Raw genomic sequence first — 27,285 nt, forward strand, 5'->3', positions numbered from 1 at the left:
GAAGGCCTAACAGGAACAGGCAGGCCTAACCGGTACATGAAGGTCTAACAAGAACAGGAAGGCCTAACAGGAACAGGCAGGCCTAACTGGTACATGAAGGTCTAACAAGACCAGGAAGGCCTAACAGGGGAGTGTAAAGGTGCCGCTGATAACTGACTACAGAGGCACTAGAGGTAGTGAATGTTTGCATTGCTGTTTTCCGGCTGACTGTGCGTCTCTCATCCCTCTGGTTACTTTCAGACCTCGGCCTTGCCACGTTTATTTCCACCTTAGCTAATGGTGTTTACCATGCACCTTCATGGAGGGACTGCTGGCTGCTTGGGGGAGGCTTTTATCCACAGCGACATGCACACAGCTTGCGATTTTACAGCTGTTTGGAGTCCAGATTCACCCAACTCCCCATGTCGCTCTTAGGCACAGTGGCCCGTCCCGTCTCAGGATGTGAGCAGATTTTTTTGGGTCCTGTGCATCTAACCACTGTGAATAAGATTTTTGAATTAAGAGTTTTTGCTATATGACAAAATTATACTGCAACAGTTATACTGCTTGCATTACATAAAATCACCCAACAAGCACATCCTAAGATGCTCAAATTGAAGCTTAGCAGGTCTCTCAAAGCTCTTCAATACAAAGCCAACTCTGACTCAAGGAAGGTCACAACTAAACCCATTTTTCTTCGTAATAGCAAAAAAATAAATGTTCCCCAAAGACTTTTGCAAGATGACAGGGCGTTATGCCATGTTCTCCACACTCAAAAAGATTAGCAGAAGTACATCTCACTTAAATGTCCAATAATACGTTTCAGTTATCAAGAACTGAGGCAATCTCAAGACTGCTATTGTGTGATATTGTGTCGACTGACTGGTGAAAAAACTACGCCCATTTACAAAGTCTGACATTGACTTCAGAAAAGTTATTATACATTTATAAGCAGCTGAGGGACAAAGCACACTTCGACTTTCACTTAGGATGTCAGCTGACTGCATATTCTGAACTATCGATTGGACTTTCCTGGATGTTGATGACAGAGTTTCCAGAATGCAGATTTATGGACTACAGCTCTGTTATGACTGAACAGAGTAGCACTTGTGTGCCATTTGGTTAATGGATGCTGTCTCAGCGGCTCCAGAAAGACAGCCAGCACTCAGATGTGGTGTTACCCTCCGAAGTTAGCAGAGGACCAATCAGAAAGCAGATAGGAAATTAGACTCTTAGTCAAGTCTATTTACTTTCTAACGGGTGCTTGACTCATTACACGTCCATGTTCTGCCATGAGCTAAGATAGGCAGGCCAGATAATCCATGTCAGGGAAGACACTTTGAGCTACTTCAGGTTTTACAGACTGCTTTAAAACTGAAAGGCTCCTGTGCTCGGCTAAACAGTTCAGTTCTTTTTATTCTTTGACTGGTTTGTTTCCTTGATTGAAAGACTCATCCACCTGATTCACATTAACATTAGTGGCACATGCATGGTTATAGGAGACTGACAACACACAACAAGAACTAAGTGTTTAAGTGAAGTCCGGGTCCTTTTGATTGATTAAATCCTGTAAGTAAATCAGTGTCCTCATTGACATGGATTATCTGGTCACCGTAGCGACCAGGACTTAAGTTCTCATGGGATGCACGTGGGTTCCATTCTCCTGTGGGGAAAAAAAGGAAAACCATCCCAAAAAACAAAATTTAACACACCAGGCCGCGTGATCGCCCCGCCCCACCCAAAATCCATAATTTAGCACCCCAGCCATGCCAACCTCTTCACCCCCCTGCAGTCCAGTACGAAGCTTTGTGGCATCAAAACACTGGTGACCACATTCAAGGACGACGGTTTCCCCAAGTCATTTCTAACATACACACTTCCTGTTATGTCCATGGAACCTGTATCTGACAGCAGTGACATTGCACTTCATCAGCACATTGTCCAGCTTTGCACGGTTCTGTGTTGTCCTGCACTGTCTGTACCATGTTGCACTGCCTGTACTGTGTTGCAGCACTGTCTGTACCATGTTGCACTGCCTGTACCATGTTGCATTGTCTGTACCGTGTTGCAGCACTGTCTGTACCGTGTTGCACTGCCTGTACCGTGTTGCAGCACTGTTTGTACCGTGTTGCACTGTCTGTACCGTGTTGCAGCACTGTCTGTACCGTGTTGCACTGCCTGTACCGTGTTGCAGCACTGTCTGTACCTTGTTGCAATGCCTGTACCGTGTTGCAGCACTGTCTGTACCGTGTTGCATTGCCTGTACTGTGTTGCAGCACTGTCTGTACTGTGTTGCACTGCCTGTACCGTGTTGCAGCACTGTCTGTACCATGTTGCACTGCCTGTACTGTGTTGCAGCACTGCCTGTACCATGTTGCATTGTCTGTACCATGTTGCAGCACTGTCTGTACCGTGTTGCAGCACTGTCTGTACCGTGTTGCACTGCCTGTACCGTGTTGCAGCACTGTCTGTACCTTGTTGCAATGCCTGTACCGTGTTGCAGCACTGTCTGTACCGTGTTGCATTGCCTGTACTGTGTTGCAGCACTGTCTGTACCGTGTTGCACTGCCTGTACCGTGTTGCAGCACTGTCTGTACCATGTTGCACTGCCTGTACCGTGTTGCACTGCATGTACCATGTTGCAGCACTGTCTGTACCGTGTTGCATTGCCTGTACCATGTTGCAGCACTGTCTGTACCGTGTTGCACTGCCTGTACCATGTTGCAGCACTGTCTGTACCATGTTGCACTGTCTGTACCGTGTTGCATTGCCTGTACCGTGTTGCACTGCCTGTACCATGTTGCAGCACTGTCTGTACCGTGTTGCACTGCCTATACCGTGTTGCAGCACTGTCTGTACCATGTTGCATTGTCTGAACCATGTTGCAGCACTGTCTGTACCTTGTTGCAATGCCTGTACCATGTTGCAGCACTGTCTGTATCGTTTCAGTTTCTATTGCTTTGTCCTGTCTGGTTTTATTTTGGACCATCTTTATTAGTGCACACCATCTTCTATTGTTTGGCACCATCTTCTATTGTTTGGCACCATCTGTATTGTTTTGCACCACCTATATTGCGTGTTGTTTTGCACCATCTTGGATTTTTTTACAGCATGTTGTATTGCTTTGCACCATCTGGACTGTCTTGCTCCGTCTTGTATTGTTTCACACTGTCCTGTATTGTTTTGCACCATCTTGTATTGTTTGGCACTGTCTTCTAATGTTTTGCACTGTCCTGCATTGTTTTGCACTTGAATTGTTCTGAACCTCCTGTAATGTTTCACACCATCCTGTATTTTTATGCACCGTCTTGTACTGTTTTGCACTGTTTTCTATTGTTTTGCACCATCCTGTAGTGTTTTGCACGGCCTTGCATTGTTTTGCACCATCCTGTAGTGTTTTGCACTTGTAATGTTTCTCACTGTCCTGTTTTGTTTCTTGTGTACTGAGCGTGACTGAACAAGCAAGGATCCCAATGCATATGTTGTACATAGTTAATAAAGATCTTGAATGGTGAATCATTCACATTCTGCACTTCCTCAACCTAAGGTGAACAGAGGATAACTTTATTTAGGAAGCACCCAGCAATCAGTGGTGTGCCCTACCCCACTCTCCCTTTCACATCATGCCCCAAAGATCCTAAATCAATTAGCACCTTTCTGTGGAGGGCTTCCGTTCCGGAGATGAAACACCTCATAGTGATATCACTTTGCAGTTTGCTTCTATCTACTCTCTTCCTTTGTTTTTAGTCTTTATAAATCCATCACGGGTCAAAAGCAAACTGCTGCAATCAAGCCAATCATTAAAGGAACATGCAATTCTCAATACAGACTTATTCAATTAACTATCCTGCATCCTCTAATTCGTTTAAAATTGTCTGTTGTATTTTGCTTAGAGATTCTTTTGAGTGCAGCATTTCTGGGAAACAGGAAATTCGGTTCTTATGTCGTACTGCTTTTCAATATGGTGTCCAGAAGCCACTTAAGTCATTGACTTTACAAGGAGATCAGAAAGAGATGACCGGCAGCATCACAAACCTTCGTAACAGTGGTTAAGGTTACAGGATTAACAACTTTTTTGGTTTAGGAGTAAACAAATCCAGAGAAATACCAGAAGTCTACACCACTGCTTTTGACCATAATGGAAGGAACTACTGTTATCCATACATCTTTAAAAGCTCCTCTCTTCCTACTGGATGAAATTTTCTTTCATTGTCAGTGCTACTGTAAGCAAAAAGAGATCTCACAACAGGATTTGTCACAATAACCGGTTTAAGTCTAACTCTAACTGGTTTAGGACTAACCTTAACCCTTCCCCAATGGACTAAACCAATCACCTCTTTATGAGTCTGTTCTCTGATTAGGCGTCATGGTAGAAGGAAAAGCAAAGCAGACCTGTGAAACCGCAAAGGCATTTACACTTTACACCACATCCAAGAGGAGGGCATTGAACCACAGGGCCACAAATCAGCAGCTTTACGTTTAATAGCGGGCAAACTGAGCAACTTCCCACCCAGTGTTCTGTAACTGGTAAATCTCAGGCAGATCCTCAGACAGCCGCCAGCAAGGACCCCACTTGTCTTTTTGTGACCTCTCACCTCCATTCCAAACTTTACACACCTTAGGGAGGGATCGATGCAATTCGCTAAGCATGCCAACTCTGAGGGTCAAACTTCAAGTCAGCCTTCATGAAGCTTCTATTGGCGTATCGAAAATGTGTAGCACCGCAAAGTGACGACATTCATCTTAAATCACAACCGATCAATGTAACCAAACACTTCTGACAACATGATTTATTTCAACAAATATGCTCTGTCTGTGGTACACAGCAGATCCTTCTGTAAGGACAGCTGAATGCCTGATGACCAAGAGGCCTATCATGTACATGTGAAATTATAATCATAAATAATGATAACATTTATCAGTGCAAACAGGTATCCTAGCCAGGGAGCCCCTTGACTTTTGCTTTGTGCTTCCTGGAAGAATCCAGAATAATCACAGCTGGATGGATGGATGGATCACAAACACACACAAAGCAGCTTCGGTCTGTAGATGCTAATGGCGGCACCCGCGGCATCTTTGTGCTAAAAGAAAACAGCAAAGAGACATGAAGCACTTTGTGCTTTCTGAGGGACCCAGGCAAGGAGACAAGAGCCCAAGGCCATTCTCAGGATCTCTGCTGCTGTCCCAGAGGCAGCTGTCAATGCAGTAAATCCAAGTCTCCATTAGGAAGCCGAGCCTCACGTTTGAAGATTAGTCTTAGAGTCTTGAAATCCTCTATGTCAGTGTTTGTCGACCTGCTCCTTGAGGACCCCAGATAGTCCATATTTTTGCCTGGGAGAGAACAAAAACATGGACTGTTTGGGAGGGAGCAAAAACGTGGACTGTTTGGGAGGGAGCAAAAACGTGGACTGTTTGGGAGGGAGCAAAAACGTGGACTGTTTGGGAGGGAGTAAAAACGTGGACTGTTTGGGAGGGAGTAAAAACGTGGACTGTTTGGGAGGGAGCAAAAACGTGGACTGTTTGGGAGGGAGCAAAAACGTGGACTGTTTGGGAGGGAGCAAAAACGTGGACTGTTTGGGAGGGAGCAAAAACGTGGACTGTTTGGGAGGGAGCAAAAACGTGGACTGTTTGGGAGGGAGTAAAAACGTGGACTGTTTGGGAGGGAGCAAAAACGTGGACTGTTTGGGAGGGAGCAAAAACGTGGACTGTTTGGGAGGGAGCAAAAACGTGGACTGTTTGGGAGGGAGCAAAAACGTGGACTGTTTGGGAGGGAGTAAAAACGTGGACTGTTTGGGAGGGAGTAAAAACGTGGACTGTTTGGGAGAACCTGAGGTCCTGGTTGGGAAACATTGGTCAAAGTTACCCGAACAAATGCTTGCTCAGATCCCGGGGCGCATTCCCAGGTCTTATTTAGAGGAGATATCCTCTGTGTTCAGCAGAGCTTTAAAGACAGGGCCCCCACTGGGATATGTCCCAACATACGCTGTCGACAATGCTTGTAATTACAGCCTTGCCATTGTTAAGATCTTTCAGACGGTAAAATACTACTTTACTTGTCACAACCGTATTGTTAATAGGAACGTTTTCGGAACATTGTATCTCGGAGGGTTTTAGGCTTGCAGAGCGTTGTGCTATCTAGGAACCAGTGAGTCAGCTGCCGCAGGATGTGCGACAAGGCCACGTTACGACAACGTGTGTCATTAAACGCATTTCTGTCTGCATATCTTATCGATGTGCAATCTTTGAAAACACGGAGTTTTGTTCAAAAACTACAAGATCTTTTTGTCAGATAATGCAAACATCACCTTTATTCAAAATTCCATTGCGCATGAAGCACCTTACAGTAAGACGTACACGTTCTACCTCAGAGAACCTGAAGACAGCAGTGAGGCTACTTGGAACATGCAATTTCTACATTTCCCTTTAATTTGTGAAAACACAACGGAAAACGTGAAATTGCAGCATCTGCGTGTCTATCGGTCAGCAAGGATCCCCATCTTCTGTTTGATATAATTCCACCATGCCAGAATTAATTAGCCAGTTTTCCACACATACTTTGTTTATGGTAAATACCTGCTTGTTTCAGTGACCGGTCAGAGTGATATTCACACCAAGGCGGCTCTGCAATCCAGACACAGCCCAAACCTCAAGGTTTGTTCACTGACCACTGACATTAGCACTTATCATAGATGCAGGCGCTCAATCAGTCCACTTCTGTGTTGCACCCTGTTTCAGACATAAAGAGAATTTAATTTCTTGGGTAAAAGATTAATTTGGCATGAGGCTACACTCAGAACCAAAACATGATATTTTGTTTCTGGTCCAAAGTCAGAATAGATGAACAGGAGTAACAGAGTTATGGCCACTCTATCAAGTATGACTTTATAAACCATTATTTTAAGGTGTGTATTTTTATCAATACAGTTTCCAGCTATTCCAGGTATTGCAAATACTAAATACATTATTGCGCAATCCCCAATATACCAGCATATTCCTAATGTATTCAACAAAAGCAACACAGTTTAAAAGAAAATAAACTACAACAAAACATATTACAAACTAATTATACGGCAACAAACACAAAAATTAATCTCTCACTTTAGCTTAAGCAACTTGTGGGAGATAAAAAAAAATTTAGGGCCCTAATAAGACAGATATTACTTTTCTAGAAAGTTTTTCTTCTGCTCACTGGATCAGCCTACACTTCTGCTGTTCCCAGGAGCTATTCGCAATGTGGAATTAACCATCCATAAGTCTCATCATTTAATTCCACATCTCAGCCACAGCAGTGTGTCTTTCAGAGTGGCAGCACAACTGAAGCTGCTGGACTTCTGGCCTCTCTTTGCTCTGTCCTTGGCCGCACATTAACTGTCGGGAGGAGAAAGCCGTAGACGGCAGGAAACTGCACCTCAGAGTCACCGTGTAAAATCCTTGCCTTTCTGGATGTCCTCACAATCTGTAGGTGTCTTTGTTGTGTACATACTTTCATGCATGCGTGCACAGGTACATGTTCACCTTAAATCTCACTCTTAGATACATTTATCACAGATAAGAACATCTTTCCTTTCTGCCTGAGTGTTAATTGCCAACACTTTGACACGCTTAGAATCACGCGTGCTACTGTTTGGGCCATTGTGAAGGTAAGGCTTTTTATGCACTCAGGCCAATTAGAAAATACATCTGTATTCACGAGCAATTTAAGGCCAGTCCTTAGTATGGAAATTTTTAACAACTCTCAGAACTCAGGAAACCTTTAAAATGGCAAATTAAATCATTCATTAAGCGCATGACATTTTGAGAATAGTTAAATATAATAACTCCGTAATGCAGATTGTTCTTCAGTCCGTTTATGAAAATGGGTCTGGGTGGATTGCCGATGCAGAATGTGTGTGTGTGTGTGTGTGTTTGTGTGTGTGTGTCTTTGCGCACGCACAGGTTATTGTACTTATTAGACTGTGGGAACTAAATTTCCCCACAATGTGATAAAAACCTTTTTACCTTTTTGGTTCCCTAAAGGATAACCTCAATTACATAAAAATATGTGACTGCAATCAAAAAACTAACAAATCTTGTATTTTGTTTGGTTACTTTAGGGCTGGGTAGGGGTTAAGGTCGTCCTTGTTGGGATTAGGAGTTTGCCTATAGAAATTAATGGAGAGTCCTCATAAAGATATAAATACAAGTGTGTGTGCATGTGTGCGTGTGTGTGTGTGTGTGTGTGTGTGTGTATGTGTGCATGTGTGCGTGTGTGTGTGTGTGTGTGTATGTGTGCATGTGTGCGTGTGTGTGTGTGTGTGTGTGTGTTTGTGTATGTGTGCATGTGTGCGTGTGTGTGTGTGTGTGTGTATGTGTGCATGTGTGCGTGTGTGTGTGTGTGTGTGTGTTTGTGCGCAAGCGTGTGTTACACAGACCGCAACCTTGAGTTATTGTTAAATACAAGAAGTCATTTTGACTTTTTTGAGGGGGGGGGCAGGTTGCATACTCATATATGCAAGCAGACTTCAAAGAGCCCGACAGATCGCAGAGTCCAGATGTGTCCTCGGGAGGAATGGCGTGGGGAGACGGGCAGGAAAGGACTACCCCGCCTCCCCTTCCCCATCACTGGAACGTTCACATGTAAATGCTGGTTTGTTTTGCAAATCTGGGAGACTCATTGTAATTCCAGGCGTCCAGCTGATCCCACAGTTTTGTTTGAAAGCTGGAGGGAAGCAGTGCAAGAGAGGACGGCAGAGAACATGGCAGTGGTGATGAGAGAGAGGACGGCAGAGAACATGGCAGTGGTGATGACAGAGAGGACGGCAGAGAACATGGCAGTGGTGATGAGAGAGAGGACGGCAGAGAACATGGCAGTGGTGATGACAGAGAGGACGGCAGAGAACATGGCAGTGGTGATGAGAGAGAGGATGGCAGAGAACATGGCAGTGGTGATGACAGAGAGGACGGCAGAGAACATGGCAGTGGTGATGAGAGAGAGGATGGCAGAGAACATGGCAGTGGTGATGACAGGCAGAGAACATGGCAGTGGTGATGAGAGAGAGGACGGCAGAGAACATGGCAGTGTTGATGACAGAGAGGACGGCAGAGAACATGGCAGTGGTGATGACAGAGAGGACGGCAGAGAACATGGCAGTGGTGATGACAGAGAGGACGGCAGAGAACATGGCAGTAGTGATGAGAGAGAGGACGGAAGCAGGGACGACAGGGAGGACAACAGCGGGAGGATGACAGTGGGGAGGACAGGGAGAAGGACAGGGAGGACAACAGCAGGGAGGACAGGGAGGATGACAGTGGTGATGGCAGGGAGGGCAGGGAGGATGACAGTGGGGAGGACAAGGAGACTGGCAGTAGGGAGGACAGGGAGAACGAAAGGGAGGATGACAGCGGGGAGGACAGGGAGGACAGAAGCAGGGACAACAGGGAGGATGACAGCGGGGAGGACAGGGAGGACAGAAGCGGGGACAGCAGGGAGGATGACAGTGGGGAGGACAAGGAGACTGGCAGTAGGGTGGACAGGGAGAACGAAAGGGAGGATGACAGCGGGGAGGACAGGGAGGACAGAAGCAGGGACAACAGGGAGGATGACAGCGGGGAGGACAGGGAGGACAGAAGCGGGGACAGCAGGGAGGATGACAGTGGGGAGGACAAGGAGACTGGCAGTAGGGAGGACAGGTAGAACGAAAGGGAGGATGACAGTGGGGAGGACAGGGAGGACAGAAGCGGGGACAGCAGGGAGGATGACAGAGAGCACCAGCCTGGCCTGCACAACAAACCCTGATGCACCGGCCTGATGGCAACGGGCATGCAATCAGCAAAGCCAAAATTGCATTTTGACTCCATGTGCGCACAGACAGCCCAAGCACACCGCTGGGCTATGGCTAAGAGCGTGACACCCACACACACACCTGGCTGCCTCATTATTTTCACACTGTTCAGTCTCTTCCTGATCCTCACAGGGCTCGAGACAGACAGACGCACATTCACACACACATAGACACACACTCACACTTGTACTCATGTCTTTCAGGGGACCATCCATTCATTTCTATGGGCATAACCCTAATCCCAGCAATGACACCCATAAGCCTACCCAGCTCTGACCTTAACCATAAGTAACCAAACTTGCTAAAATACAAGACTTTCAGCATTTTTAGTTGTTTGATTGCAGTCACAGATTTTTATAAAATTCCATTTCATGTTGTGGGGCTTTCTTACTTTGAGAGGATATATGTCAAGGAAGTTGGACCAGATTGACTTTCCCCATCTCACTGCTTCCTCAAGCCATGAACCAGAACACAACCAGGAACCACTGCTGCTAACAAAGTGTCCTGCAGCGGAAAAGCCTGAAGACGTCCCATAAGGCGACGAAGGCCGACCCCGCGTGCGGCTCTGGCTGCTGGGCTGACCCCGCGTGCGGCTCTGGCTGCAGGGCCGACCCCGCGTGCGGCTCTGGCTGCTGGGCTGACCCCGCGTGCGGCTCTGGCTGCAGGGCCGACCCCGCGTGCGGCTCTGGCTGCGGGGCCGACCCCGCGTGCGGCTCTGGCTGCGGGGCCGACCCCGCGTGCGGCTCTGGCTGCGGGGCCGACCCCGCGTGCGGCTCTGGCTGCGGGGCCGACCCCGCGTGCGGCTCTGGCTGCAGGGCCGACCCCGCGTGCGGCTCTGGCTGCGGGGCCGACCCCGCGTGCGGCTCTGGCTGCGGGGCCGACCCCGCGTGCGGCTCTGGCTGCGGGGCCGACCCCGCGTGCGGCTCTGGCTGCAGGGCCGACCCCGCGTGCGGCTCTGGCTGCGGGGCCGACCCCGCGTGCGGCTCTGGCTGCGGGGCCGACCCCGCGTGCGGCTCTGGCTGCGGGGCCGACCCCGCGTGCGGCTCTGGCTGCGGGGCCGACCCCGCGTGCGGCTCTGGCTGCGGGGCCGACCCCGCGTGCGGCTCTGGCTGCTGGGCCGACCCCGCGTGCGGCTCTGGCTGCAGGGCCGACCCCGCGTGCGGCTCTGGCTGCAGGGCCGACCCCGCGTGCGGCTCTTCCTTAGATAGACAGGCCATAAATTAGGCACATCCTGAATATATAAATTGCATCCTAAAGCATGGAAACACCAGCCCCCAATACATGGTGGTCATTCCCGTTCGTTTACTTATGGCAAAGCGTGTCTTTTGGGGGTGCGTGCTTCTGTAAATGGGGGCTGCAGGTCTCAGGTGAGGGTTTCTCTGCGCAAAGATAAACATTGACAAGAATTTACTTAGTAATAAGATTCTATCTGCAAGGAACCTGCTTGTAAATGAGCCTTTTCCAGACATGAGCAGGAGAAATGGTGCCTTTTGCCTTACACAGCAGCTAAGCTGCTAATTAGGCCCCCACCTGCTGATGGGGGGACTTGAGCGTTTCACACCAAAAAGATCAGGCTTTGGACAGGCCAGCGCCTGCTGATTCAGACACGTGCTGTGGAACACAGAGCTGCTGGCCTGCCCTGCAAACAGCCTCTTTATGAGACATTATACCTGCAGACCCTAATAACAGCAGTGGGGGGTGCCATAGTAACAGCGCCATGACAAACACAGACACGGTAACGGCGCCATGACAAACACAGACACGGTAACGGCGCCATGACAAACACAGACACGGTAACGGCGCCATGACAAACACAGACACGGTAACGGCGCCATGACAAACACAGACACGGTAGCGGCGCCATGAGAAACACAGACACGGTAGCGGCGCCATGAGAAACACAGACCTCCGGAAGTTGACCTGCCGCCGGTCTGTATTCATGGTTGCACTGTGTGATGTTTGCAGCATCTCTCTGGCAGCATTCTTTATCGGGGGAGGGGGGCTCATCCTCAACTGGCTCTTTATTGCCCCTGCAGTGCAATTACTCTCCCTTAGGAGACGCCGAAGAGCTTCCTGAAGCCTTTCCTGTTTTTCATTCTTTTTAAGATTATTAATATGAAATCCCGGTGGGGCTTGGCAAGGCGGGATGCCCGGCCTGGACATGCAGGCCAAAGTGACTGTATTGTTGCGGGGGGCGAGGTTTGATACAAGAGGTCCGAGGACTATATATAGGTCGGAGGATATAACCAAAATGTACACGGGACTGCAGGATGGCGAAGGTGGGCAGAGGCAGACAGAGGGAACCCAGGGATGGGCCGAGTGCAAACTGCTCTCAACAGCAGCGAGAGGCACTCATAAGGCGGCATTTACACAAGCATCCCGCTTCAAACAGTTCATATTGATTAGGCAGTAACCACGGCATTAGCGCAAAGCGCCTGTAAATATTATCACGCTTTGGAGCACTTCAGCTTAATTGTTTAACATCCAGAAGAATATTATTGCCATTCTCTAGAAGGTTCTGATCCTGGATGGGGTGGGGAGGGTACTGCTCTGTACTACCTGACAGAAGGCCGAGCTCAACTCCCAGGCACTGAAACAGGAAATGGATGGATGGATGGATGGATGGATGGATGCACTCATGCATGGATGATTGTCTTGAGTTGTGGGGGCTGGTATGTGTGAAAACTGTCAGTATCAGCAACAAAACAAAAAACCCATTGTGGAAAAGCCCCATGGCTGGTGGGGGGAGAGGAGGGGGGGCTTAAAGCCATTATATAACAGCAGGATGAGGAGCCACATGCAGCTTTCCGGAAGATGGGATGGGAGCCTCGACCCGCTCACATTCTGCTCAGTCGGCAGTGGACAGCAAGCAGCCCCATCTTTCATCCTAAAAACTCAATTGCCTCCCACACCAACGCTACACCCACCCTGTGCATAAACATGTCTGATCATTCACTGACTGAAACCCAGGGAGATCAATGTACCAGCGTCGGTCCTCAGTTCTCGGCCCGGCCCAGTGCAGGCATCTGCCAGAAATGGAGCATCCCGGCCTCCATCAGGTGCCGAACCACCACCATGAGGGAGCAGAGGGCCCCAGCAGCGCCATGGCAACCGGCTCACAAATGAAGCTCTGCATGTATGACAGCGCTGTGGCTGTGATTTGGTGACTCTGGATCAGCCTGACGGGAGGGGGGGGGCACCTTGTACACAGTGAGCAGGTGTGTAAAACGGGTGTTATTTATAGAGAATCGAAATCAGAAAAAAGCAAACAGCAGAACAGAGACACCCAGCAAAAACCCCAGACCGTTATGTGACTTCAGAGTACGGCTGCTCGTCCGATCTCTAGGGTTTCAGAGAGCACCAGGATGGGGGGGGACAGGTCAGCGTCAAGAGAGGGTAAACAACACGCAATGTCATGGAATAGACTGGGTACTTTCGGAGGGACTGATATTCCAAAACACATTGAGTGACAGATTGGCAATGAATTAAGATCAAATCAACATCCTTCTGAGATCAGAAGACACATGCATGCTGGAGGGGATGCGTTTCTCACGCGCATGGAGGGGATGCGCTTCTCACGCGCATGGAGGGGATGCGTTTCTCACGCGCATGGAGGGGATGCGTTTCTCACGCGCATGGAGGGGATGCGCTTCTCACGCGCATGGAGGGGATGAGCTTCTCACGCGCATGGAGGGGATGCGCTTCTCCATCTCATCTCCTGCAAACGCAGAGTCAGGCAGCTCCAGTTATCACTGAATACGCCTCCCTTACTGGTGAATTTGCACAGAGGAGGGTAGCGTTTCGGATGCATCTTGGTTTAACGCTTCTGGCAGAGCATTTATCCGACCGCCGTGGCATGTAAAAACACGCACATACACCCACCCACGCACGCACGCACACACACACACTCCTGCTCGCATGACATCACACGGCTAGGCTAACTGGCCGTTAGCGGATGGTCTGCTCTGTAAGATAACGCGCTTGCATTTGCAGTCCCTCGGAGCACACAGCCTCCCGAACACCTGCCGGTCCATTCCCAGGCACATGGCCCAGGATGCCGGTGAGCCCAGGGACCAGGGTGATGCAGCCCGGGTTTTCTTAATCCCTCTTTAAACAAGCCTGGGGGTGTCACAGCGCTGAAGTACCAACATGGAGGCCAAGCGACACAGGAACTTAAAAAGGCCCTTAAAAGGTTTCATGGGAGCCATTTCTGTCTCACCCTCCAGCGGGTCATTTGAGCCAAACTCCTTCCAGAAGCATCTCTTTGCAAATGTGGTGAGCAACAGAGACACCTCTGAGGAACTCCCAAACCACTCGCACCCCCTAGTCCATCCGCATGCCTCTCTCAGCCACCCGAGGAGGGCTGTGCGGGTTACGGCCACCTCACATCTGTCAGCGTCCTCTCTTCGGCTCAGTTAGTAGCCTAGCTGAGAGGAACTCAGGGGACCAATGATGCCGGGTTCAGAGAGAGACACCACACAATGTCAGAGAGCATGAGAACTAAATCAGCGACAACTTTGGTAACCTGCCAAAGTACCAGAGGAAAGAAAAAGTCTTAATACAAAAAATAATTACAATGACAGCAGACCAAGGGGACATCTTCAGCCTTTGGAGACACAAAAGGAAAAAAGCCTCTTAACAGACTTAATTTTGCACAGACGTAGGAGCTCATTCTGCCTTCAGAGAGGCCAAGGTAGAGAGAAAAGGAGAGCCAAGGATGACGCCTGAGAGACTGTCACTGACTCCTGTGGACACTCTCATCCCGGGCAAAGCCACCAGAATCCATAGAGAGCCCCACGGGGGGGGGGGGGGGGGGGGGGTAGGGGGCATCCCACACGCACATACACATACAGGGAAAATGAGCTCAAGAATGTTGATGGGTCAAATACACTGGAACTACATCTCACACATAGAAAGACATATAGATAGGAGAGACAGATAGGCAAGTAAACAGTACAGATAGATAGACTGGCATACAGACAAACAGACAGATAGGATAGGCAGGTAGGCAAGCTGACAGGACAGACAGGCAGACAGATTGGATAGACGGACAGATAGGATAGGCAGGTAGGCAAGCTGACAGGACAGACAGGCACAGACAGATTGGATAGACAGACAGATAGGATAGGCAGGTAGGCAAGCTGACAGGACAGACAGGTGTTTCATGGACGGGCTTGAGATTTACTCTCCCAGCCTTACATGTCCCATGTGAGGAGATTCGGCTACACCCTCCCGCAGAAACACAACACCCAACACCACTTTCATCTCCATGCAGCACCTGGAGCAGAATGTTCTCACTGTGGCTGAGGGCCTTCAAATGCCCCACATTTACATTTGTGGATTTTAAATGACCTTTTGAGCAAATAAGCAGCCAAAATCATGGAACCACGGACCAGAACGATCCATCTGTACAGTGAGAAGGCGGTGATGTTCCCCACCAGAGATCAATTAATCAGCACGCCAATCACAGCTGATAATTACCCCTCTACGCAAATATTCTTTGTATGCAAATATGCTTAATCAGGCTGGATTCTGAGTCAATTGAAAAAACACGCGGCTACTGGAATTAAATGACAGCCGTCCGGTGGAGTGACAGCTGTCCAGTGCAGTGACAGCCGTCCGGTGGAGTGACAGCCGTCCGGTGCAGTGGCAGAGGGAGGTCTCAGTCAAGCAGCTTTTGAGAAAAACTGAGAGAAAATGTCCACTGCCTTAAACAACATTCAGCACTATACATATACACTCAGAACTAATCCTAAGGTAAATAATCATTTTATTCATTTTTAATTAAACTCACTAAGTAGAACACAATGCTGTACTATAGTATAACTTATACACAACACAAAGAATTAAAAATTATGCGATGGCTTTATGCTTCTAGGTTACGACCTGCCGTAAGCTGGAGGTAACATGCTCCCGTTTATCTCATCCCAGCAGTCTAGCTAGCCGGCTGTCTGTTAGCCATCCCGCTACGCGGCTCAGGACAACATCCCGCTTGGTTAGGGCTTCAGCTGGCACGCCGGCCGTGTCGAAACCGCCGTAGCCAGAGGGTCGGCTAACCCAGAAACCGACTCGTCACCCGCCACCAGAGCCAGCTTAGCGTCACAAAGCAGCTCTGTGCTGTGCGCCCTGAGCCAGTGGCCGAAGCCTGCTTTGATATCGGCTATCACACCTTCCGCGCTGCCTGTCAGAAATGGGTCAGCTTCCAGCTGAGAGCAAAAACTCAGAATAAGGAACAGGACAACACCAGAGACAGTCTTTATATACAACCGAATGGATACGATCTGTGCTGGAGGATGCCATTTTAACCAATCATACGCTGATAAAAACAGTACCAGATGCCATTTTAACCAATCATACGCTGATGAAAACAGCATCGGAGGGTTGTGTGAGCATTACTAGGATGTAGGATCCCCACCCTGCCAGTACAGGGTGACGACATCGTAAGTGTCAGCGGCCAGCAGGTGTCACTAACTAGCCCCACCCAGCACCTTAAGACAGCGTTTTTCATCAGGCAGGGGCCGCACAATCAGGTAGGGGCCCCAAAATCGGGTAGGGGCCTCACAAACAGGCAGGGGCCCCACTATCAGGTAGGGGCCCCACAATCAGGCAGCGAACCTACAATCAGGCAGCGGCCCCACTATCAGGTAGGGGCCCCACAATTAGGCAGGGGCCCCCACTATCAGGCAGTGGCCCCACAATCAGGTAGGGGCCCCACAATCAGGCAGCGGCCCCACTATCAGGTAGGGGCCACACAATTAGGCAGGAGGCCCCACTATCAAGCAGCGGCCCCACAATCAGGTAGGGGCCCCACAATCAGGCAGCGGCCCCACAATCAGGTAGGGGCCCCACAATCAGGCAGCGGCCCCACTATCAGGTAGGGGCCACACAATCAGGCAGCGGCCCCACTATCAGGTAGGGGCCACACAATTAGGCAGGGGGCCCCACTATCAGGCAGCGGCCCCACAATCAGGTAGGGGCCCCACAATTAGGCAGGGGGCCCCACTATCAGGCAGCGGCCCCATATCTTGCACACAGCTTCTTTTCACCTTCTCCTTGAACATAATAAATTAATGAAGCTTCAGAGTGACCCTTCTGAGTACAATTACAGGAATCCCTAATCACTAGCACCGCTAAAGATTACTAATCCATTCTCAAAGACCTTAACCAGGTGCTGAGTTAATGAGAAATGGACTTAATATGTAACATGGCCTGTTTAAGCATCATTAATCTTTTACAGCCCTACTAGTTTAACTGGTAGTTTGATTTAAAAATATGGAATCTCTGTTTGACAACTAGCATTTTACACCAAGGCTTAGTGGAAGTTACAAAGCGAGGCAATGGAAGCCTTATTAGGGATTTTATTGCAAGTGATGAAATTGGTTGATTATCCCAGGTGATCAGGAGTGCAAGTTTAATAAAAGCACCAATCAATGAAAGCTTCCCTTACTGTACAGACCATGGAAAGGTCCAAATGGAAACCAGCTGGTAACGGGCACAGCTGCAACATCCCGGGCCCAAGTGAACCTTCCAAGAAGGGAAAGTGCTTCATTCATGACACCGAGTTCATCTGTAGCTTGGAATTAGATTAAACAATCGTACAGACATGTTTCTGGCAAAAAGTACAATATTTTGAAAATACCAGATTTTATTGAAACGTGGGACAGTAAATTTAAGCACTAGTGAAAAATTGACTAAAACTATCTGCCTGTGCTGTACTGGTAATAGCTAATAGCTTCCTATTAAAATCTACTTGTGATTAATGCAGTTCATATACAGGGAATAACTGTGTGACCTAAAGGTTGTAGGTTTGAATTCCAGCACTGACAGTGGTGAATGGCTAAAGTGATCATATCTCTGTCAAGCCCTTCAGCACGGCTCTTAACTAGGGTGACCAGATTCTGACACAGCGTCAGGACACAAAGAGAGGTGGCACAACAAGGCAGGTGTGCACCCAGGACGTACCGAGACTGTAGAGAGCAAGCATGACACCACAGGTTTCATGGGATTTCAGAGATTTCAGGTCTAGAGAATACAAATACAAATTTCAACCAACCAGTTGAGTATCTGTGACTGTGACTCATTCATACTGTTTGGTTGAAACAAAATCTTGGTCTTGATTTGTACTATTTGTACTCTCTGGACCTGAAATCTCCACCTCTGCATGACACAAAGTGAAATCCAGGACATTTCAGGCCTTTTCACATCCCAAAAAACAGGACAAGTGCGGGGAAAAAAGGACATGCGTTCACCCTACCCTAACCCTAACCCTACCCTAACCCCAAAAGTCTCCCCAGGGCACAGGAATGGGAGCTGGCCTGAACTCTGACCCCAAGCTTCCCTCTCACAGGAGAGCACGATGGGATATGAGAAAACCAAAGAACTCCCATCTGCCTGTACTACCTTTCCTACGTTATCTACTGATGAATCAAGGATGCCGTGTCTATAATCAGAAGGTTGCTGGCTCAAATCCCAAGACCTGCATGGTGATTTCACCATTGGGCCCTTGAGCACCCAACTGCTCCAGGGACTTGGTGAACCTGCTATCTTAAAATTGCATATTGCTTTCAATAAAACTCACAAATGAAATAAACTCATCCAGCAGCCAACCAAACTGTCCAGCAGGATGCGGACAGCAGAACAAGGCAGGGTCGCAGCTCGAGACGGAAGCAGGAAGCAACCAGGCCCCAGCGGTCCGTATTTCGCATTATACATCAAAGCCAGTTAAAAGATACCAGAGCAAAAGTGCCGCACGGCGAGACTTCTGGCACTCTCTAACGGCTCGATTCCGCTTTAATTAAATCAATTATGTAATTAAGTGTGGCATTAGATGCAAGAGGTTCTGTCATTTGAATGTACCTGCTGCTTTTTATATGTGAATGCAGTTTAAGTAATACTAACATGAAAGAACATCAACAAACAATCTTAAGCCATTCATATCCTCTCCAGTCAAAACACTTCAGACGGCTTAGTGACCATCAGCTGTGAAAATACTTACAAGAATTATCCACTATCTTAAGCATGGCTGTTTTTCATCCATCCATCCATCCATCCATCCATCCATCTATCCATCCATACTTCCTTCCATCCATCCATCCATCCATCCACTTTCTAGCCCCTTATCCTTGTAAGGGGTCAGGGGGCCTGGAGCATAAGGCTGGGACAGGTTGGGTTGTCACAGATTATTTCAATAATTTGTTAAATACCTGAAGCCTTTCATATTAAGCTTAATTTTTATAACTTATACTTAAACTTAAGTAAGTTGTTTTGGAAGGTCATGCCCGAGTCCAGACCCCCCCCCCCCCATCCAGGAGAAGCATCTGGAAAACAGATGGATGGATGGATGGATGGATGGGTGCATAGATGGAACTATGGATGGGTGTCATGCTCTGCTGTCTATTCTGCACAGTCTAGCCACCCCCACCCCCAGCCACACCTTTGAGCCCTTCCCTCCCCGGGTCACATTTCATTATAAAACAAGGAATCTCATCTGCGTGACGTTAAATCAGGCAGGAACCGACCCATTTGTCCTGAGAGCTCCAGGTGCTGAACCCAGTCTGCCTGCTCCAGAGAACACACTATGACAAGACATCCATGACATGCGGTCAGCGCCCTCGAGTCTGTGATTGCTTGGCATTCAATCTGCGCTGAAAAGGTGGGCAGCTTAATGAGGACCACCTGCCAATTAGGGAGCATTTCTCCCCCCAACACAGATTTATTCAGCACTCTTCCATCAGGTCCATGCCCACAGTACGATGGGACTGTATTTAGCCCCCGTCAGACAGAAGGGTACCTAACCCCAAAAACCGCTGACCGTGCACTCGGAACCCAAGCTTCACCTATGTGTGACAGAAGATCTCTCAACCCAGATGAGATATGCAAAAACTAAAGATCTCTCCATGTATCTGCATCATACAAATGGTAAATTTTCATCCTTACGCAAGGCAGCTTTCAAAATATCCGATTATGAGTAACAAAGTCAACATTTTGTTGATTTAAATAAACAAATGGCCAGTTCCAAAGACATTAGTTAACCCTGAACTGTATGAGAGATGCTGTCTCCAATAGATTGTGATATTTTGCAAACATGAAATGATTCTCCCTAAAAATAAGACTAACCGTAAGTGTCAATAAGTTTTAAACAGCTAAGCTGCCACCTTTCTCCCTCTTTAAGCGCATGCGTGGTTTTTAAACAGGCTTCAGACCATCCTGAAAATGGCAATAAGCAGTTCATTAAGCTTATGTGAACAGTCTGTGAATAGAAAATTAATGAGTTGGAAGACACATAAAACTTAAGGAGAGGTTGGCATATTTTATGTATAAACAGCGGCACGGACATGAACAGAATATTAAATTTGCTTCCCGGAAACAGATTCCCGTCGCAGGGCCCGGAATATACAGAGTGCTCCAGGTCGGCTCTGAATAGTTCGGCTGGCTCTTGACACGCGGCTGGTGATTAATGCTGAATCATGGCTCCACTTGACCTTGAAAGAGGTGCTTTAATTCGGGAGCGAATGCCAGCGCGATAGGCCCGCTGTTCCAGAAGATCACTATCTGATAGGGGAGAAGCTCAGACATGCCAGTGCCGTATCCATGGCGATGCATCAATTCTTTTCTTATTGGCATGCGGGGCAGGGCAGGAACCCGAAGGCGGACCCCCAGGTGGGCATGGTCACTAAAGCAGTCCTCAGACGTGCTGGGATCCAGCTGTGAGGGGATCAGGTTCAGCCATGTTATACTTGATTCTTTCCCCAAATTGTTGCTTGTCTACCTAAGTTTCACCCCCATCAAATAGCATCTATCAGCCATCCATGCATCCATCCATTCATCCATCCCTCCCTCCCTCCATGCATCCATCCTTCCCTCCATCCATCCATCCCTCCCTCCCTCCATCCATCCGTCCATCCATCCATCATCCATCCATCTTCCACAGCTGCTTATACAGCACAGGGCTTGTGGTGGGGGGAGGGCGGCTGTCAGCTTTATCCATCGTCATTATCACACTTTCATAAACATCCCATAATAGAGCTCAGCACCGCCAGCCTTGATTGACTCCTGTTATATTCTGTGAGTTGGCTGATCAGGAATGAAGAGGCATGTTTGCCATCACTCAGGATTACAGGGATGAGTCTCCCCCATCCCTCACATCCTCTCCATCCCTCTCATCCCTCCCCATCCCTCACTTCCCCCATCCCTCTCCATCCCTCCCGATCCCTCTCTCCCTCTCCCCTTCCCCATCCCTTTCTCCCTCCCCCTTTCCTCATCCATCCCCAACCCTCATTTCCTTCCTCCCCATCCCTCTCTCCTTCCTCATCCCTCTCCCCCCTTCCCCATCCATGCCCATCCCTCACTTCCTCTCCATCCCTTGCTCCCTCTCTCCTTCCCCATTCCTCTTTCCCTCACCCCTGACACATTTCAGACCTTGTCTCCTAAGTGCCATTTAATGTGAATTGCTCTGAAAGCCTAATGTCCTTTTTACAAGCTGCGCATTTAATAATTTGCGATTAGTAAACATTTTTTGCTCTTTTCTACGCCTGTTTCTGTCTCCTTCAGTCAGACTGTCTGTATGTTAATGCGCATGCTAATCATTGGACACTTAAAGGCCTTCTACATCTCATTACGGGAGACGTTTCATTTTCACCGTGCCACTCGGCAGGTGCTAGTCTGGTGACGTCTGGTGCGGCACAGAAGCACGGACATCAACGTGCCCTCACTGAGTGTCCTTCCTCTCATCCCATGATGCCACACATTTCACAATGCACTGGCATGCTGACTTAGTTACAGTTATGCTTTCAGGAAGGGGGTCACCCTCAGAAGATGAAAAGCCACGACACCTTCTGCAGCTGAGACCAAACTGCATGCAAAAAACAGCAAACTGGAACTAAATTACACTTATATCCAGCAGACACAGGATCTCAAATGGAAACTTGATGGTCAGGTTACACCCAGAATACATCCAGGGTTTACCCTGCTGCCTGAGTGCCTTTGTAAACTTCCAGTCCCCAAGCCAAGGTCACAAAGAGAGTGCAAGGAAGTCCAGGTAACCCAGCGAACCCCTTGCATGTTTTACCACAGAAGAATAAAGCCATTACCTCATTTTCAGGTTGCCAGGTTGAGGTTGTCCATCATAGATGGAGACAATGTCAAAGTCCTCCTCCAGGGCGAAGGTGTGAAATGACAGCTGTATCCTGTTCCTCTCCCCCGTGACGATGATCCAGGTGCAGTTGGCATAGTTGGGGTAACCATGTGGGAAGCCGGGGCTCTCTATCGTCCCATTCAGACCCTGCACCAAGCCACCGCACGACTGACCTGGTAAAAAGAGGAGGAGGGTCAGACACTGGAACATGGGGCACAGACATCAACATTACTCAGAGTACAGTGACACAAAGACATCAACGTTTCTCAGAACACAGTGACACAAAGACATAAAAATTACTCAGAGCACAGTGACACACAGACATCAAAGTTACTCAGAGCACAGCGACACAGAGATAACAAGGTTACTCAGAGTACAGCGACACAAAGACATGAAGGTTACTCAGAACATAGGAACACAAAGACATCAAGGTTACTCTTAACATAGCAGCTCGAAAACATCAAGGCTACTCAGAGCACAGTGACACAAAGACACGGAAGTTACTCAGAGCACAGTGACACAAATGCATAAAGATTACTCAGAGCACAGCAACACAAAGACATCAAGATTACTCAGAGTACAGCAACACAAAGACATAAAGATTACTCAGAGCACACAAACACAAAGACATCAAGGTTACTTAGAGCACAGTCACACAAAGACACTGAAGTTATTCAGAGCACAGTCACACAAAGACATCAAGGTTACTCAGAGCACAGTTACTCAGAACATAGCGACACTAAGACATGGAGGTTACTCGGAGCACAGCGACACTAAGACATGGAGGTTACTCGGAGCACAGCGACACTAAGACATGGAGGTTACTTGGATCACAGCGACACTAAGACATGGAGGTTACTCAGATCACAGCGACACTAAGACATGGAGGTTACTCGGAGCACAGCGACACTAAGACATTGAGGTAACTCAGATCACAGCGACTCTAAGACATGGAGGTTACTCAGAACACAGCGACACTAAGACATGGAGGTTACTCGGAGCACAGCGACACTAAGACATGGAGGTTACTCAGATCACAGCGACACTAAGATTTGGAGGTTACTCGGAGCACAGAAACACTAAGATTTGGAGGTTACTCAGAGCACAGCAATACACCGGCAATTGCAGTTTGAATATTTCAGACGGAAGATCAAAGATCGTGGCAGCCCCTGTTATATGGATGAAACATCACAGAGTGATAGCAGTGCAGCTAGTCAGCTGCAGGGACAGCACCTTAAGAACATTCCCACATTTGGTTTCAGCTGGGGGCGCTGTAGTTATATATGGGCAGCTGCAGAAGGCTGTATAGACATACTTCACAGGGCAGCAAAGAGCACATGTCAGGGGCTAATTAACTCGTAATGCTCATTATAAACACAAGCAATTCATAACTTCATGTCCAGGGTGCCAGCTCGTCGCAAAAGGCGGCTTTCCACTTAATTGCTTAGCTGACCGTTTAATCCAAAGCAAATGTATGTTTTTAACTCTTTTGTGAGATGGATCCATTGTCAGAACACTTCCGGGTAAATACCCAATTCTCAGGTACAACAGTGAAGTTGTAGGTCTGAGCCTGGCCTCTATGATTATTCATATATAAAGCAGGCAGGACATCCCTGTACATGCACAGCATCATCATGTAAAGTGCAACTCCCACGTAGCCGCATGTTTATCCAGCCGTGTGATTACATACGCTGTGAAGAAGAGGCCAGAATTTCAGGTCAGGGACTAAAAAATCACAGAAAAAAACAGGGAACACCATCCACAAAGCGCCCCACATTTATTTAAAGAATCATACCATGAATTTCTCTGCATTGAATGCCACTAGAGGGATCTGATTTATTACTGGTTTTAAGATTCTCACCAGCATTAATATTACAGTAACTGAAACAGATCTAGGCAGCTGGGCAGTCCTGCAGGGTCCGTCATGTGGCAGAGACACGAAACAGAGGCACCTGAATCACATGACTCTTAAACTGTCTCGCATGACAGTTTATTGACGCGGAGGGTGAATGGTCCTGCAAGGTCCGTCATGGGGCAGAGACACTAAACAGAGGCACGTAAATCACATGACTCAGAATCACATGACTCTTAAACTGTCTGGCGTGACAGTTTATTGACGCGGAGGGTGAATGGTGCCTGAGAGAGCCATCGCCGCACCATGTCAGGGGAAGGTCCCCGGCCGTAGGGAGTCTCCTGAGGATGGTCGGGCCGGGTCAGGACTACACCGGATCGCCCTGCCTGCAGTGCCTCCTGACTCAACTGACTCTGACATCACGGCCTCGCTCTCGAGTGCCCGCTCTCTTCCGCAGACCGGCCTCGTTCCCGGCCATCCACGACACTGATGGCGAAAGGGCACAAGGTGAAGCGCCGTTTTGGGTGCATGGGCCTCGCTGCTCTGTTGTGAGGCCATTTTCACTTTTTATCATTCTACACGCAACGAACAAATTACCAAAGTAGTGATTATGAAGGTGCCAATTAATTAGATAAACTGTAACGGCAGATGGAGAATATCATGGTATAAAGAAGAAAATGACATGTACTGTTTGCATGCAGCCTAGCAAGACACAATAGTAAACATGCACCAAAATATAGCTTTGTTATGTAGGTAAAATGCTTTAAAACTAATATCCCTTAATGTATTCCACTTAATTTGTGGGCAAGATTCTAGTTATATTAGGCTTTAAGAGGGAATCGACTTACCATCCAGAGTTACGAATCCCGGATTAAGTTTACACCGACAAACAAATATAAACATGTACCAAAGGCAGAGATATCTGACTCAGAGGCAGATGAAAGTACAATTACTGCACCGATCACCAAGGGAAATAAGGCTGTGCAGGAAAAGTTGCATGCAGAGGATTCCCAGCCCAGAAGGAGCTGGAGACACAGGTGTGGGATGGACTTCTTATATAGCAGAGCAAAGACTGAAAAGGACAATCACACGCTTACGCACTGCAACTGAAGGCTGCTCGCGCTGATAAGCGTCTCGCCCATGAAATGAAAAATAAATATTTTGGGCCACTTCATCCAAACGTGTGGGCTTGCATTTCCACATAAAGAAGCCATGCTGCAAGGTCCCTTTCAAGCAAACCACCAAACATCACTTTTTAAAGGCTCCGTGACTTTATTTCACCTCTTTAGATGAATCAAAGCTAAATAAAACGTTTTTATTGGGGGAGGGCTATCAGTATTGTGGATGTTGATGTGAGATGATTTTCATGCAGAAAATGCCATATTTGTGTATACTGCCCATATGAAATATGGTTACACACACTGCCCAAGTCATACATTTCTCCTGCTAAAACCTCAATCTTCTCTCCAAGGCTTTCTGTAAGAGGCCTGTACACTCCTGCATTTACACGCCACGGCCGAGGGAGTATATCGCCTTGTCTAGGCGCCGTCTCATTCGTGAGGTGGAGAGATTACTTGACTGCCCTCGTGACCCCCGCGGCCCCTCTGTCCCGAATGAGCAGCCCACCTTGATTTTAAAGTTCCTCCCCAAACACCATTAACTCACGGTAAATAAAGCAGAAGTGTCTCTGCGTTGAAATGTCAAGCAGCGTCCAGAGGTGGCAGGCATGCTCAGTGGATCACAGATCGGATCCTGACACTGCTATATTCCCGCATGTCAACCCCGGGGATAAACATTGACACGCCTTCAGAGTGTCCTATGGAGCAGCGGAATACAAGCACCTGTATCACTGGGAAAAATACAATTCTGCAGCATGTCAATGTAACCCAAGGAAGAGTGAAGCCATATTGTTTTTGTATATCTCATTATGAAAGTAATGATCAATTTAAATAGACTTGGCATTCTCTGTCAGCATTTACATCAAACACCATCAGAAAAAGATAGGAAAAGTGGACATTTATCTACATGGCAAAAAATCTAGTTTTTAAAAGTGATCCTGGAGATGGGGGGGGGGGGGCTCAGCTATCAGCAGATGCTGCATAAGACATGTTGGGGATCATGCAGGATGAGAGTGGCATCTCCCTGGAGATATAGAGCGGGGGCCGCATGCGCATGCTGCCACCCCCCAGTGTCCCCAGTGTCTCTTTTGCAGTGGAGGGCAACGCGGGCCGCCTGAGTGCAGGTGTGGGCCTGATTTTCTCGCTGTGTTCGCCCCCCCCCCAAATCATCAGACTAGTCACTCCACATCATGAGAAGCCGGATCTGTCCGTTTCCAAGCACAACAGGGCCTATAAACCAGCATGTCTGTCATTATCTCTGGCACTCAACAGCTCAGGCCTTCGTGCCTGTGATCACAAGGTCGCTGGTTCGAACCCCATAGTCTGCAGATGTCCGTTGGTCCCAAGACCCTTAACCCCCCTGAAATGCTCCAGGGAATGCCAGATAAATGGCTGGTCCTGCTCTGACCCCAAGCTTCACTCTCACCTCTATATCTGTGTCTCACATGATAGCATGATAGGATATGAGAACCACATCCCAAAGTACTTGTGTAAATAGCAAATAAAGCACCATTTCACCTCATCCTTGTCTGTGGAGATGGATCCCCCCCCCCTTTCTTACTTGATTTTTTTTCAGGGAACACAGATTAATGTGCCAGTTTCCAGTGCAGCATGTCATCCTTCAGACTGGTCTTAATAGTGCTGCCAATAGGAGCTGTCTGCTGGGCTGCGGTCCTCCTGGGATGAGATGCCCAGGGCCTGGATCGAAGCAGGTGGCCAAAGTGACAGCGGTGACACGCACCCCCATAGCCCGTACGCCATCCGTTCCCTGGGGGAGCGGCCCCAAGGTCTCCGTTTTATGAACACGCGGCAGAAGGCTCAGGCCCCCTGGTCTGCAGAACAGCTACCCGGACCACACTCTGTTCTGGCGTAAAGCTGGTGCTACAGTGCGGGGGTGCTGTAAAGGGAAGACGTGGGGCCCATTCCAGAGGGCCCCAAAAAATTTGCAACATAATTGGATTGGTCTTGGTTGGGGGCCCAATATGATGTACTTTCCTGGGGCACAAAATCTGTATCCCCTACCACACTGCCACCCCTTTGGTTCATTAGGTAGAATAGACAGGGGAGCAGCTTCACCTGAGTGCAGTGAAGGCCCTCACTGAGCCGCGACTGTGGCATGCATCCATTTACATTTTCTAACAATAAAAGCGTTTTCCGCATGCCTTCGTGTGTAGCAGCGCGTGCCTGTGCTCTGACCGGTCACTCGGTGTAGTGTCTGAGGTAGGCCTGAATACACCATGATAATATATATGTATGATATTTACACCGTGACCTTCACTGCGATCTGTACCATACCTGTACCGTGACCTGCACTATGACCTACACTGTGACCTGCACCATGACCTTCACCGTGACCCTCACTGTGACTTGCACCATACCTGC

The 27,285-nt window shown here is 48.3% G+C and overlaps 1 protein-coding gene across 2 annotated transcripts in view; it reads right to left on the reverse strand.

The window, feature by feature from the left end:
• Window positions 1-27,285, reverse strand: part of csmd1a (CUB and Sushi multiple domains 1a) — a 332,617-nt gene that overhangs the window by 228,103 nt on the left and 77,229 nt on the right. For both annotated transcript variants that reach the window (XM_023829137.2, XM_072709329.1), the window contains exon 2: window positions 21,890-22,106. In XM_023829137.2, the coding sequence (XP_023684905.2) occupies window positions 21,890-22,106 (217 nt within the window). The remainder of the gene's footprint in view (window positions 1-21,889; window positions 22,107-27,285) is intronic.

This window comes from Paramormyrops kingsleyae, chromosome 3 (genome assembly GCF_048594095.1).
Source record: "Paramormyrops kingsleyae isolate MSU_618 chromosome 3, PKINGS_0.4, whole genome shotgun sequence".
NCBI lineage: Eukaryota > Metazoa > Chordata > Actinopteri > Osteoglossiformes > Mormyridae > Paramormyrops > Paramormyrops kingsleyae.